This window comes from Triturus cristatus, chromosome 2_2 (assembly GCF_964204655.1).
Source record: "Triturus cristatus chromosome 2_2, aTriCri1.1, whole genome shotgun sequence".
NCBI classification, from domain to species: Eukaryota; Metazoa; Chordata; class Amphibia; order Caudata; family Salamandridae; genus Triturus; species Triturus cristatus.
In genome coordinates, this window is record NC_140582.1 from 923,463,163 (window position 1) to 923,476,930 (window position 13,768).

The 13,768-nt window shown below is 44.4% G+C and overlaps 1 protein-coding gene across 5 annotated transcripts in view; it reads right to left on the reverse strand.

The window, feature by feature from the left end:
• Positions 1-13,768, reverse strand: part of ZCCHC4 (zinc finger CCHC-type containing 4) — a 452,628-nt gene that overhangs the window by 243,054 nt on the left and 195,806 nt on the right. For all 5 annotated transcript variants that reach the window (XM_085642314.1, XM_085642317.1, XM_085642316.1 and 2 more), the window contains one exon: positions 1,801-1,881. In XM_085642314.1, coding sequence (XP_085498440.1) covers positions 1,801-1,881 — 81 coding nt within the window. The remainder of the gene's footprint in view (positions 1-1,800; positions 1,882-13,768) is intronic.

Below are 13,768 nucleotides of genomic sequence, written 5' to 3' on the forward strand. Positions count from 1 at the left end.
TAAAGTTATTAGAATGCGAAGAAGAGACTGGGTGAGCTACTCACACATGGAAGGCGCACACTTGGAAACCAGGAGATCACCCCCTTCGATGTCTTGTCAGACAAATAATGTCCATCTGAGCAGCAGCCGCTCTGTAGCTCTTTTGGTAGATCAGTGACCTTCCTTCATTGCTTGGAAGGGTGCTTCAGTTTGGCACTTAGGAGCATCCCACAAACGTGAGCAACCCATTTCCCTAATTGAACCCTCGACATATTTAATTGAAAGAATCAGCCTAGAACTAGTCAAAGGAAATATCTCTTTCATATATTATATAGGGGCCTTACTGGGATTGGTGGCTTGAAGTCTGGCACCGTGCAATACATGTTTAAATCCAACTATATCCGAGATTGTGTGCATCCACAATTCATACCAAAACTATCAGTTTCAGAAACTTGACTACTCAAGTATCTTCAAACCTTAAGGAGCTCAAGGACGCCACTTCTAAAGACACCAGATTTTAGGAAACACTGCATTTTGGCATGGGCTCTCAGATAGCTTCCCCAAAAAATCAGGGACTTCCTCTCTCGTTTGGCCCAGGCATCTACTTAAAATCTTCAAAAACGGCATGATACTCCTCTTGTTTGAGGGACATCTCTAATTTCTGCCTTATTTATGCCATAGCATGATGCTATCTTAACAAAGGATCTCTTGGCTTTCAGGAGTTTTACTGCAGTCGTTTCTCTTTCTGACATAAGTTAGTTCCTTGTATGTACGTTTTCTATCTGAACTCAAAATGGACACTCCATCCGTACCTTGTAAAAACGCAAAACTGTTGTATATATTACTCACTTCTGTAAAGTGGTCTGAAGCCCTCTAATGCACGGTTCAACCTAAAGATAACTATAAATAAACTTTAATACTAGGTGATCTGCACCCCAATTAGCATTTCATCACAACAGGTTGTTCTCTACAACTCCACGGTACGCATTACCTCAGAGTTCTGCACCCTAAGAAGTTGCTACTGCTTTTTGATTTTACACCCAGAGTATCAATCTCACTGGTTGGCTACCATCCTTATTCTTGAAACATAGAATTGTATTAGAGGTCTGCTTAAGTAGGGTAGCTGCTTTTCACCTTTGCTTTTTCCACAATAGTCTGGTATTAAATTGTTTCACCATGTGGTCAAAACAACATACACACTGAGAAACAACAGATTCACAGTGACATCCTTTTCTGAATAGAGTTCCTATTATCAGGGAAGATTTTTTCTTATTTTAAGTTCTTATTTATTTATTAACACTTTATTTATTTTTTTTGCAAAATTACAACAAGACCTTCATTTCCCATTATGAACATGCATGAATGCCAAAATACAGTTTTATTTTAGCACTATTGCCACTGCCTCAATTAAGCCTCTAGGTTCAACAGCCTCCCAGAAATCCCTGCTTCTCATGCCTCATGTGACCAAGGTAGTGGCTGCAGGTTTCCTCTTTCTCAAGACCATCAGAAATAGTCTTCAGATTCTGCCAACTGCAAGCAAAGCTATAGCCATTAAACCAGAATCTCCTCTCATTTGGACTGTGGCAGCACAATCCATCTGGGACTATTACTATTTGCCAGGCTGCTAATGATTCAAAACACAGCGGTGCACCATTGCTTGGTGTTGACTGCCACACACGAAGTTCACAAAACACAGGTTGAGAAGTGAATTACTTCATGTCTCTATGTATTGCGCACATGGCACTGTATGTCAAATGTCCTCCCTATACGAACCATTGTGTTTACCTTTTCAGCAGTTATATATTTCTCTGCAAAACGTACCTGAAGTCAATATCCAGCAGAAGGCTTCTCACTTGAGGCCCCTCTGGCTCCAAGGCCCTCAGTCTGATCAATTCATGCAGCCTGAAAAGGTAAACGTTGACAATGTTATGACAAGGAAAGCATGTAATGTGACAAAGTAGACATTTAGTAGGTGTATATTTTAGTTGGCTACTGTGTCAACAATGTTATAATTTAATACAGCTACTGATATGAATTACCATCATTTCAAGTGCCCTGTGCAGTTATCCGCATCTCAAATCTTTTTTCAGTGCTCTTGTGTCTCAATAATACCACTGGAGCACAGACATAACGCCCAGTGGTAGAACAGGCCTCACTATAGATGTCCCACAACCGTATTGATCTTGCAGTGCCATTTACGTGCATTGACTACTGCAAAATACTCTAGACGGAGCTAATTGTTAAAACAATTTTGTGAGTAAAGCTGTTTATTATAAGGTGTGGTTGCGAGACCTCACATTTAATAAACTCACCAATCTGTCTTGGGTCCAGTTGGCTCATTTGTAAAACCTAAGCTCAACCCTGTGTAGGTGTGGCTTCGAGAAGTCAGGCTTGAACAAGTGTTAAATGATTTGAAACAATTGAAAGAAACACAACACAAAGGAAATCCAGCAACGGTTCATCAAAATAGATCTTATTTTTCTGACGTTTTAAACTCCAAAATGAAAACATCCACCAGAAACCTCTGGAGATACAAATTCTTAGGCAAATCGTAAATCACTGATTTTCATTCCAATCACAAACATGCACTGGCAACTACCACAGTTAGCGGTTACTTTGATAACTTTTGTAAAATTGTGTTTGGTTGCTCTGGCCCGCTCTGGGCTACCAACTCTGACAGGTAGCAAGTCACAGGGGCTAAAAAGGCTTGCAGTCAAAGCAGTCGCCAGTCCAGTTCCAGGCTCTATGGGCAAACGGTCATAGACATCAATGGAGTGGTCCTGATGCAAGGGATATAGACTGCTAAATGTGCTGAAGCATGCTGATCCGGCAAACAGGGGTACTCCTGCATCCACCCCTTGGTCAACAAACACAGAGAGGCAACTTTGGTTACAGAGATCGGTGTCCTTAGTAGTTCAAGTGAGGTCCAGCAAGCAAACTGTACCAATGGTCTACATGTCTCTGGTAACAACAAAACCAGCTGTTCTCTTTAACTGAGGCTAGTGTCTGTCTTGGGCGACCAAATTGCACTCTGATGACTCTCCCGGATCTAGCAGACTAGGGTGCAACTTTTGAGTGGTGGGACTTGGTCTCCCATGCTGCACTTCAGTGGCGATCAATAAATTGTGGCTAACAACTAGCCAAGGCGTCTTCTTCACCTGTTGTGGCCCAGAGGCTGTAACACGAAGCCAGCCAACTGACTACTGAGGTTCGCCTCTTCTGTATGGGGCTCGGGCGGCTTTTCTTTGAGCCAGGCACCACAGGCATAGCCCTCTTTTTGCTAACCCAGGAGCAGTAGATTCAGTTCAGTCCTTGGTGCAACCTCTCTTCGTCATGTGCAGGGAAAATCAGGGCAGTCCTTCTTCTGTCATTTCTCCAGTACAAGCATGATCTGTGGTCCTGATGTAAAGGGTGCCACTTTTATGCCCACAATTTCTCTTCGGAGGATGCAGTGAATACTAGCGAATGGGCCACCAGGTTCCCTCCTGCCTGATGACGACTTCCTGCAAAGTGTGGCTTCTAGCTATCCCAGAGTATAATATTCTGTCCACTCCCAAGATGGCAGAACCCTTTTCTCGGTATGTGGAGCTTGATGGCCCACCTCATAAGTGTGGCGACTTGAGGCATACGTCTATGTAAAAACCGGTTTGGCAACAATTTGCCCCTCTGTCCCTGACGCAAACTTGTCTACCAGACCAAAAGAGCCGCCCCTCTGGTGTGTGTCCACCATTTGCCCTTCAAAGATGCCTTCCCCTTTGAAGCTTGCCTTTTGGGCTTGGTGTGGCTTCCTGCCAGGGAGAGGTAAGCAGGCCTCTATTGTGTTCTTTTCTGGGAGTCGTTCACACGTCTCCACAGGAAGGCAGAAGGCTGATAATGGTCAGAAACTGCAAATAGCCACTGGAAAACCTGGCCAACACAGTGGCAACTTTTTAATGCTGCCTTTTATTAAAAAATTACAATTAATTTGACTTGAACATCAAGTTGGGTTTAATCAGGGGCGTAACAAACGCCCCCGCAGCCCCCGCGGTGCGGGGGGCCCCCAGTCTTCGGTTAGGTGAAGGGGGCCCCCTCAGCTCTTCGGTAAAGAGCTGTGTGTGAAAGGCTTGCTCTAGAAAGCAGGTGCAGTCTGCAGCCTGCTCAGAGCTCCTCGCGCTGACCCAGGGCAGGACTGAAGAGAAACAAAGTAACAAGTTACATTGTTTCTCTTCAGTCAGAGCCCGGCCGGAAAAAGGATGGGGCCCCGCACTCTTCAGAAACACCAGGGCTTTCAGGGAGAGAGGTTAGACAAGTAAGGAGCAGGACAGATCACATTCTGCAGCGTTGTCGGTAAGTCTAGCAGTTTTAATTGTGAGTTTTCATTGTGAGCTCCTTCAAAAAACATGCTATGTTGTGGGTTGAGAACAAATGCCTAATATGTTTTAAAATGCAGCATTTACATTTCTACAGATAGGTTATCTGGGACTTTAATTAGTCCCAGCTGTAAATATCCTCCTGTCGCTGACCCTTTTCTTTGTCTCACACCACTAACAAGTGCAGGATATGTTACCTCCTGCCAGGCCCGGTTCTAGAGGGTGGGGTGGGCCGGGTGGGCCAGGCCCACCCAAACATGAGCCATGGCCCTCCCAGTGAATCTGCCACCGATGTACAACTACAATAAAAACTGTGCAGATAACTGGTGATTTACGATCCTGCTGCAGAGTAACCATTTGTCTGTTGGTAGTTTTTAAGTGCTGATAAACTGAATTTGATGGGAATAGCTCAGTGGGTTACTACCTCTGTCACAGATATCCTTGTGTTACTTGCAGTTCAGAAGTTACTGTCCTAACATAGGACAGTGACCTATGAACTGTCTTTAAAGAGCTGCATACAAACTTCGCTTTTTTGTATTGTGATATAGTTAGAACTTCTCCATTCCTTCATTATTCTAATGTTGCCAAAAAGAGTTTGTTTGGGCAGTTATACATTTTAATCAGTAAAGCTGACCCCCAACCACTGGAGTACTCTTTAAATCCTGAGTTTGTGCTTCTCCAGTCCAAACCCCCGTAAAATATATTGCCCACCAGTATGGATGACGTGATTTCTACACCTTGTAATCCTCATTGGCTTATGTGACATTCCCCATAGACTGATTTATTGTCTCTGTATAATGCGTGCTGTTATGTAAAGTACTGTGACACCCTACACTCATATGAGTAGCGCTGTACAACAAATGGAATGGATATGAGAGAGGGGCAATGGAGAGATGAGGGGCACAAGTGGAGGGTGGCAGTGAGGGAATCCGAGGAAGAGGTCATGGGGTGGGGAGCTACGGAGAGATGAGGGGCGCTGGTGGAGGGTGGCAGTGAGGGAGTCAGAGGAGGTCAACGGGGTGGGTGGAACTACAGAGAGATGAGGGGCACTAGTGGAGAGTGGCAGTGAGGGAAGCCGAGGAGGAGGTCCTGGAGTGGGGGTGGAGCTGCGGAAAGATGAGGGGCACTAGTGGAGGGTGGCATTGAGGGAAAACGAGGAAGAGGTAATGGGGTGGGGAGCTACAGTGAGATGAGGAGCACTGGTGGAGGGTGGCAGTGAGGGAGTCAGAGGAGGTGGTCACGGGGTGGGGGGAACAGCAGAGAGATGAGGGGCACTAGTGGAGGGTGGCAGTGAGGGAATCCGAGGAGGAGGTCACAGGGTGGAGGGGAACTACAGAGAGATGAGGGGTACTGGTGAAGGGCGGCAGTGAAGAAATCTGAGGAGGAGGTCATGGGGTGTGGGGGAACTACAGAGAGATGAGGGGCGCTGGTGGAGGGAGCAGTGAGGGAATCTGAGGAGGAGGTCATGGGGTGGGGGGGCTATGTAGAAATGAGGGGCACTAGTGGAGGTTGGCAGTGAGGGAAGCAGAGGAGGAGGTCAAGAGGTGGGGGAACTACAGAGAGCTGAGGGGCACTGCGCTGGTTGAGGGAGCAGTGAGGGAATCTGAGGAGGAGGTCATGGGGTGGTGGGGCTACAGAGAAATGAGAGGCACTAGTGAAGGATGGCAGTGAGGGAAGCCAAGGAGGAGGTCATGGGGTGGGGGAACTATAGAGAGATGAGGGGCACTAGTGGAGGGTGGCAGTGAAGGAATCTGATGAGGGGGTCATGGGGGGGAACTACAGAGAGATGAGGGGCACTGGTGGAGGGTGGCAGGGAATCCGGGGAGGAGGTCATGGAGTGGGGGGAAATACGAAGCTATGAGGGGTGCTGGTGGAGGGTGGCAGTGAGGGAATCTGAGGAGGAGGTCATGGGGTGTGGGGGAGCTACAGAAAGATGGGGGACACTGGTGGAGGGTGGTAGTTAGGGAGTCTGAGGAGGTGGCCATGAGAGGGAGTGGCTATGGAGAGATGAAGGGTACTGTTGGAGGGTGGTAGTTAAGCTATCTACAGAGAAAGAGGTCAAAAAAGTGGTCAAAAAGACGTTTGCACCAGCAATAAAGCCGGCCCTGTCATGGCCTTTCTGTTTTCATTTATTTAATTAACAGTCAGGTGATTAGGACAACTGTGGAGCATACTTTATCATGCATGCTAATTATTTTTACTGCTATTTTCAATGTTTCAAGTTTGAAGGTGATTTTACTATTGTTTTTTACTGGGGATAGTGAAAGTGGAACTGAATGGTGGCTGATATGGGGCTAGGGCCCAAGGTCAGGTGTGAGATAAGGTGTGATGGAGAAGGGTGGTAGAAAAGTGGATAATCAAGCCTGTAAGAGAGTGCGCTGCAGAGTCAGAGGTCAGGTGGAGGTAGTAATGAAGAGGGTTTCTCCCTGAAGGCTCGCACAGAGGAGGCCCGGGTAGTGTCACTTGCTTGATACTCCCACCTTAGAAACTCCCTCTTCCCATCAAAGGGACATTGCATGGAAGAAAAGCACTTTTTGAGAGTGATAACATTTAGAAAGAGACTTTGAAAAGAGTGCGTTTTACTGTGCCTTGTAAGAGTAAGGAGTGATAAAGGAGGGCCCAGAAGCAGGCCTGGCTAGATATATAAGCGATAAATTGGGCCAGCAGTGGCCCACCCGAATGTACCCTTGGCCCACCCAAATAAAAATTCCTGGAGCCGGGCCTGCCTCCTGCCCCCAATTTTACCATTCCCCGTCCCACCCTTCGTGTTAGTTGGCACTAGCTTGGTTTTATTTTACCTTTGCCAATGCTTGATTACTTGCTTCACAAGCATTGGCTGCCGCTGCATGGCTCCCACGTGCTGGCCTCACACTTCGGAGCTGAGGAGACCCGTCCCCTGTTGCTGTAGACGCCTCGGTGCTGTTGCTCCACCCTGGTGTAGGCTGCCAGCTCCTCACCCTGCTCCTAAACCTCTTACTCATCAGCTCACAGCCTCACATCTACCGGGGCACATGAGCTGAGCTACCGGGAGCCGTTTGTGTTGGTCTTGGCGCTGTTCTGTGGTATTGCTTGCTGTGCTTGAAGGAGAGAGGGCTCCTTCCTGTCCACCTCTAAACAGGTGCCGGGGACTACAGAAAAAGGGGGCCGGGATTGACAACCCTTGTTGCATGTGACAATAAATGACCTAGTATTACATTCTCTCTATAATGGTGAGTTCAAATCAGAACATGCCAAATGTGGCCCTCGGGGTAAACGCACTGCTACTGGGCACCAGAGACACACAAAAATCACTATTCGGCTCCCGGGCATCGGCTAAGCTTTATCCAAACAGTTCTGAAGTGCTGCATTACGAAGTCTTTTCTTGCACTTTTTCGTCGAACAGCACGTCACAGAGACCGGTCTGTGTGCAACCCATTAATAAAACAAATTGCACCTCTGCCAGTGGCATAGTGTTAACTTTTGTTGAAATAGTGCCAAGAAACACGCTTATGCTGTTTGTGAGCGCTATCAAACACATAAATTGTACCTATTTCAGCTGCACGCAAGTTACCAACTGAAGCGTGTTACAATAGCGCTTAATGGAAGGTCCTTGCTCTTCATCTGATAAAATTAAAAGCATGTCATGCTTTGTTAGCACTGGAGTCGTAGAAGAATATGGAAGGATTTGCTGTCTTCGTCTTTCTTTTCTCATCTTGGTATCTTTCAATCTTACTTTCATTAATCTTGCACTTGATTTACTAACTTTTCCTACTTATGCCTACTGCTGATTTTTGTTTCTACTCATATGTTGCATACTTCCTCTTACTGTGCTACGTAACCTCTTAATTTTACCTTTCTCTTACACCTCATATTTGTTCCCACTCTTACGTTTTATTATTCCAACATACTCTTGCTTCCACTTACAATTTATTACGCCTATTTCCTCCTGCTCTTACTCATTTCTCCTCTTACTCCTATTACGTCTTCTAACTGCTATTTTCTTACTTTTGCTACCGTATTTACCAATGCCCTTATTACCATTAACTTAGTCCTACCTACTCCTACTTGCACTCTTACTCCTGCATACTCCTACTTGAACCTACCTTCCACTACTTTTACATCTACATACTTCAGCTCTTCTGCTTAGCCCTTCGAATGCCTATTCTTACTCATACTTGGGAGAGGAGTTGGCCTAACGGCTAGGGCGGTCGACCTCGAATCTGGGGAACTGGGTTCAAGTCTCAGCAATGACACTGAACATCCTGTGATTCTGGGCAAATCACTTAATCTACCTGTGCCTAACAAATATGAATGTGTCCTCATGTAACGCAACTGGTGCTCATGTAAAGCGCTATGATACCCGATACGGGTCAAGTTCGAGCTATATAAAACTCCATAAAATAAATAAAAATAAAAAAAATGAACAGGATCTGCTCGGTCGCATTGGAAGGTAAACAAGCATTTGCAATGCAATTGGTCTCGCATTTGTGAGAGTTAGAGCTATTGACATTGTAAAGGACAGTGTATTTTACCTATGTGTTTTCTGCTTGGAGTGGAGTGAATGTGTGTGGTGTCAAGTGGACATATGTGGTTTGGATTGGAATTGTTAGTTGTGGAATTGTATTGTGTGGATTGGATCTGTGTAGCGAAATAATGTAATTATGTGGATAGGAATTGTGTGGTATTGAGTGTACTGGAATTATGTGGAGTGGGATTGTGTGTCATGGAGTGGGATTGTGTGTCTTGGAATGAGATTATCTGGAATGGTATTTTGCATTGTGGAGTAGTATGTAGTGGAGTTTACTTATGTGGTGTGCTGTTAAATATTATAGCATGATGTGGAATTTTGTGGTGTAGATTGGATGTATGTGGTGTGTTATGTAATTCTGTTGTTGGTTTGAATTATGTAGTTTGTTGTTGAATTATGTGGTGTGGAATGGAAATGTGTAGAGTTGAAATGTGTGACGTGGAAGTGTTCGCTGCTGGGTGAAAATTATGTTGAGTGGTATTATGAGGCATGGTGTGAAGTGTAGTTATGTGGAATGTTGCTACGTGACAGACTGGATTTATGTGGAGTGTATTTATGCAATATGGATGAGAGCATAATTATGTGGAGGTTAATTATGTGGTGCTGAGTGGTATTATGTGGAGTAATTATGTGTGATGAATTGTGTGGGGATGAATTGTGGAATTGTGATGTGTGGAATTATGTGGCATGGTGTGGTGTATAATTGTGCGGCGTGGAATTATGTAGCATTTTGCAGAGTTGTATTTTGTGGAGGGTAATTCTGTGTTTTGGAGTTGCGTGTAAATATGTTGTGTGACGTATAATTATATAGGTTGAAGTGGAATTATGTGTACTTGAATTGTGTAGTGTGGAGTGTAATTATGTGGTTTGGAATGCTATTAAGTTGTGTGGAATGTTATTATGTGATGTGGAATTATGAGGTATGGAGTGAAGTAGAAATATATGTTTTTTCATATTTAGGATTGTAATTATGTGGTATGGAATGTAGGGTTAAATTATTTATAGTTGAATAGTGTGGCAGGGAATTATGAGAGGTTCAAATGTGCTGAGTTTGGTAGAATTAGGTAGCGTGGATTTGAGCAAGCTGTGCACGCTAAGGCTTTTATGTCATGGGGTATAAAGTTGACGATTGTCTATTTTTCTTTGTAAAAATAATTTGGGCTGTTTCTTTACCTTCCGGTACATTTCTGAACAATTTGTTAAGCTAAATTGTGATGTTTCCTTTTGTGCGTATGCAGGAAAGAACGAGTGTATGTGGAATGTTGCTACGTGGCATAGACTAGATTTATGTGGAGTGTATTTATGCAATATGGATGAGAGCATAATTATGTGGAGGTTAATTATGTGGCGCTGAGTGGTATTATGTGGAGTAATTATGTGTGATGAATTGTGTGGGGATGAATTGTGGAATTGTGAGACGTGTGGAATTATGTGGCATGGTGTGGTGTATAATTGTGTGGAGTGGAATTATGTAGCATGTTGCAGAGTTGTATTTTGTGAAGGGTAATTCTGTGTTTTAAAGTTGAGTGTAAATATGTTGTGTGACGTATAATTATATAGGTTGAAGTGGAATTATGTATACTTAAATTTTGTTGTGTGGAGTGTAATTATGTGGTTTGGAGTGCTATTAAGTTGTGTGGAATGTTATTATGTGATGTGGACTTATGTGGTATGGAGTGAAGTAGAAATATATGTTTTTTCATTTTTAGGATTGTAATTATGTGGTATGGAATGTAGGGTTAAATTATTTATAGTTGAATTGTGTGGCATGGAATTATGAGATGTTCAAATGTGCTCAGTTTGGTAGAATTAGTTAGCGTGGATTTGAGCAAGCTGTGCACGCTAAGGCTTTTATGTCATGGGGTATAAAGTTGACGATTGTCTATTTTTCTTTGTAAAAATTATTTGGGCTGTTTCTTTACCTTCCGGTACATTTCTGAACAATTTGTTTAGCTAAATTGTAATGTTGCTTTGTGTGCGCATGCAGGGAAGAACGAGTGTATGCAAAAAATCATCCTATGTCTCAGTATTAACTTCCACACCTCTAAACAATAATCCCAATCCTAGAATGAGTTATCCGTTTGCTTTACAACAGTTAGTAAAACAAGGAAGTGCTTTGCGAGTCTGTAAGTAGCAAAGGTTTTAAAGGGACTTGTTTTTGTGCAAAGTATTGCTTTTCCCAGTTCAAGGAAGGGATAAAAAAATATCTTCAGATAATAATAGGGGTGACAGCATGGTGCGATAGCAGAATATTGATTTGGGTGGATCTGGCGAGGACTGCGGGCAGCAAGTGCTTGATACGCTATTTGCATAAGAAAATAGTATATTTTTTTTTCGTTATCCTCCATTAGTTATTAGTAAGGAAGGGGGAAGAGAAGCGTTCACCGACAGCATTCGGTTAGTCTTAGGGACACAAAGAATGCTGTGGTCTGTGGTAGATGGCGCCCAGAAGGCATACGTATATGTATCAGGAGCTGCCAAAGAAAGGAAGTGGAAATGCGCTTTAGACGTTGCTGGTGTTGATGGCTACTGTGCGGTTGCAGACTTCGCTGGGCTGACAGTTGGTGGGGAAATGCTACGTTGTCATTGTAGGTTTAATTCATGAATCGCTCATTCTCTCTGGTGTTTGTCCTTGGGGTACTTGTTGACTGGTGCTACATATGGGATCTGGTTTGCCTTTGACAGCAGGTATGGTTTAGTGGGGTACATAGTGTAAATTAATGTTGGTGTGAGGAAACAAAAATCTGACCCTTTGTACATTTGATATTATTGTGTGCATCATGCAGAGGATGAAAAGTAGCAGGAACGGCTTTGATGCCGTAGAGGCAAGCAGGAAGAACTGTTTTGAGGTGGTCAGTTGCAGAGATTGTTCAACATTTTTAAAACTTCCATAGTGGCATTGGGGAGGCCAGCTGCTGAAAGGCTCTGTCTTTACTGGTAGGCAGTGGTTAGATGGTGACCGGTCATCAGTCTTTCTGTGGGTGATGGACAGGGGAGCAGTAGGCGGCGGTCACAGGTTTGCAGTGACATCCGAGGGGTGGTTTTAAAGGCGGGCAGAAAAGCATAATTGCGGGTTTCATAGGGGTGAAGGTAGAGTTTAATGGATGAGTTAGTAGCAGGCACGACGGAAGTGATCTGAGTTTGGAGGTGGTTAACTGAGAGGGCTTCGCTTGAAGGTGGCTCATCAAGTAGGAGGATGTGTTTGGTGGGCCTTCTGGAGGCAGTGTTATGTAACTTTGCTGGAGGGCGCAGCAGCATTTACTGATGTATGTAAATCGCTCGATGAGAGGGCGGATGTGACCAATAGGGGAACCAGAATCCTTTTTTTATGGCTGGGGTGAGCCCCTGCAGTATGGCGGGTCGCTGGCCTGAGGGAGAGGAGAATGGGGGGCCCCCTCCATGTACTTTGCAGGGGGGCCCCCTCAAGTTTCGTTACGCCACTGGGTTTAATGCAATGATTTTTTGATACCTTGAAATACCAATTTTAGTAGTGCCATTCAGGAGTTCGTACAGATGAGTGGTCAACTTTTAGCCCTGCACTTACCAATGGGGCCACTAGCCTTTCTACAGTAAAAATGACAATTTGGGTTTTTTACTGTTAAGACATATAGAAACACATGTCCTACTTTTTAAATATACAGCACCCTGTCTTAGGGCTCAACAGGCTTACTTTGGGGGTGACATATATACTAAGAAGGAAGATCTGGACTTTTTCTTAGTTCAAATGGCAAAGTAGAATTAGCAGTTTAAAACTGCTCTAACAGTCTGCAGTTGCAGTCTGGGAGACATGTTTTACTTTGTTCACACTCATAATGGGACAATAAGTGCTTCAGTCCACAATGGACACTTTAACTTACAGGCCCTGGGTACCATACACTAGGAACTTAAACACCTTAAGTTAACTTCATGCTAATTGGGTATTAGCCAATCAATGACACACTTTTATGGGTCAGAGCAATGGCACTGAGGTCTGGCCTCAGTGCACTCTCGGAGTCGATACAATAGTACCTACTAGGGAAAAAGTGGGGGTTAACCTGCAAAAAGCCTAGTCCTCACAAATAAGTAAACTCCAAAAAGCATGAAACTTCTATCCATCCCATCCTTAGCTTAAGAAAAACTGAGTACAGTCAGCATGTCCTGATGTTGCTGCATGAGTGGGGTTCGGCAGAGGATGACATTTAAAACTCTTTGCATTTGTCCTTGTGGCATGTTGGAGTATGTATCCCACCAGCTGCCTTCAGATCATCCAATGAAGGTCAGCCTTCAGGAGTCACTCTGCATGCCCACATCAAGACATAAGGATTTTGACGGCAGTTGCCTGCATTCTCATGGCTCACCCCAATGGAATTCCTTGTCTTTGTCGCGAGGTAGAATATAATTAATCCAACATATGCTTGAAGGCCAACATACAGACTTGATTAAGTAGCTCTCGCTAGCCATATTTCCCTGTTTAGGTGCCGACACAGAAGTGAGAATGTCAGCATGGCTCAAACTGAAAGCTCAAAGATAATTTTAGAATATTTGTAGTCAGATTGGGTTCAGCTCCTATCAAGGCACCAAGATATACCTTCTATAATCATCATGTAGTTTCAGCCCCCATAGCAGCTTCTAGAGGCATGAGTCTAAAAAGTGCAGGAAGGAAAGAATTAGGGTGTCCTCTGCTGGGCCCTGGGAGTCCGACACTTCACCCTGGTCCACTTCCGCCAGCCTCTTCCCCTTCTCCGTTTTCAAAGGTATTTCAAGACCCAAGTCTTAAAACAACTCTTCATTTGCTACTCAATTACTGGACTCCCCCTAAAGAGAGTTTCCCCCAATCTCCCATCATACTGTAGACACCCACTTTGTCAGTTTCCTATTGCTGCCCACCCCAGTACTGTACATACTGCTCCCCATGTCTGCCACGCATTTCTCCAAATCCCATTCTCTTCTGTAT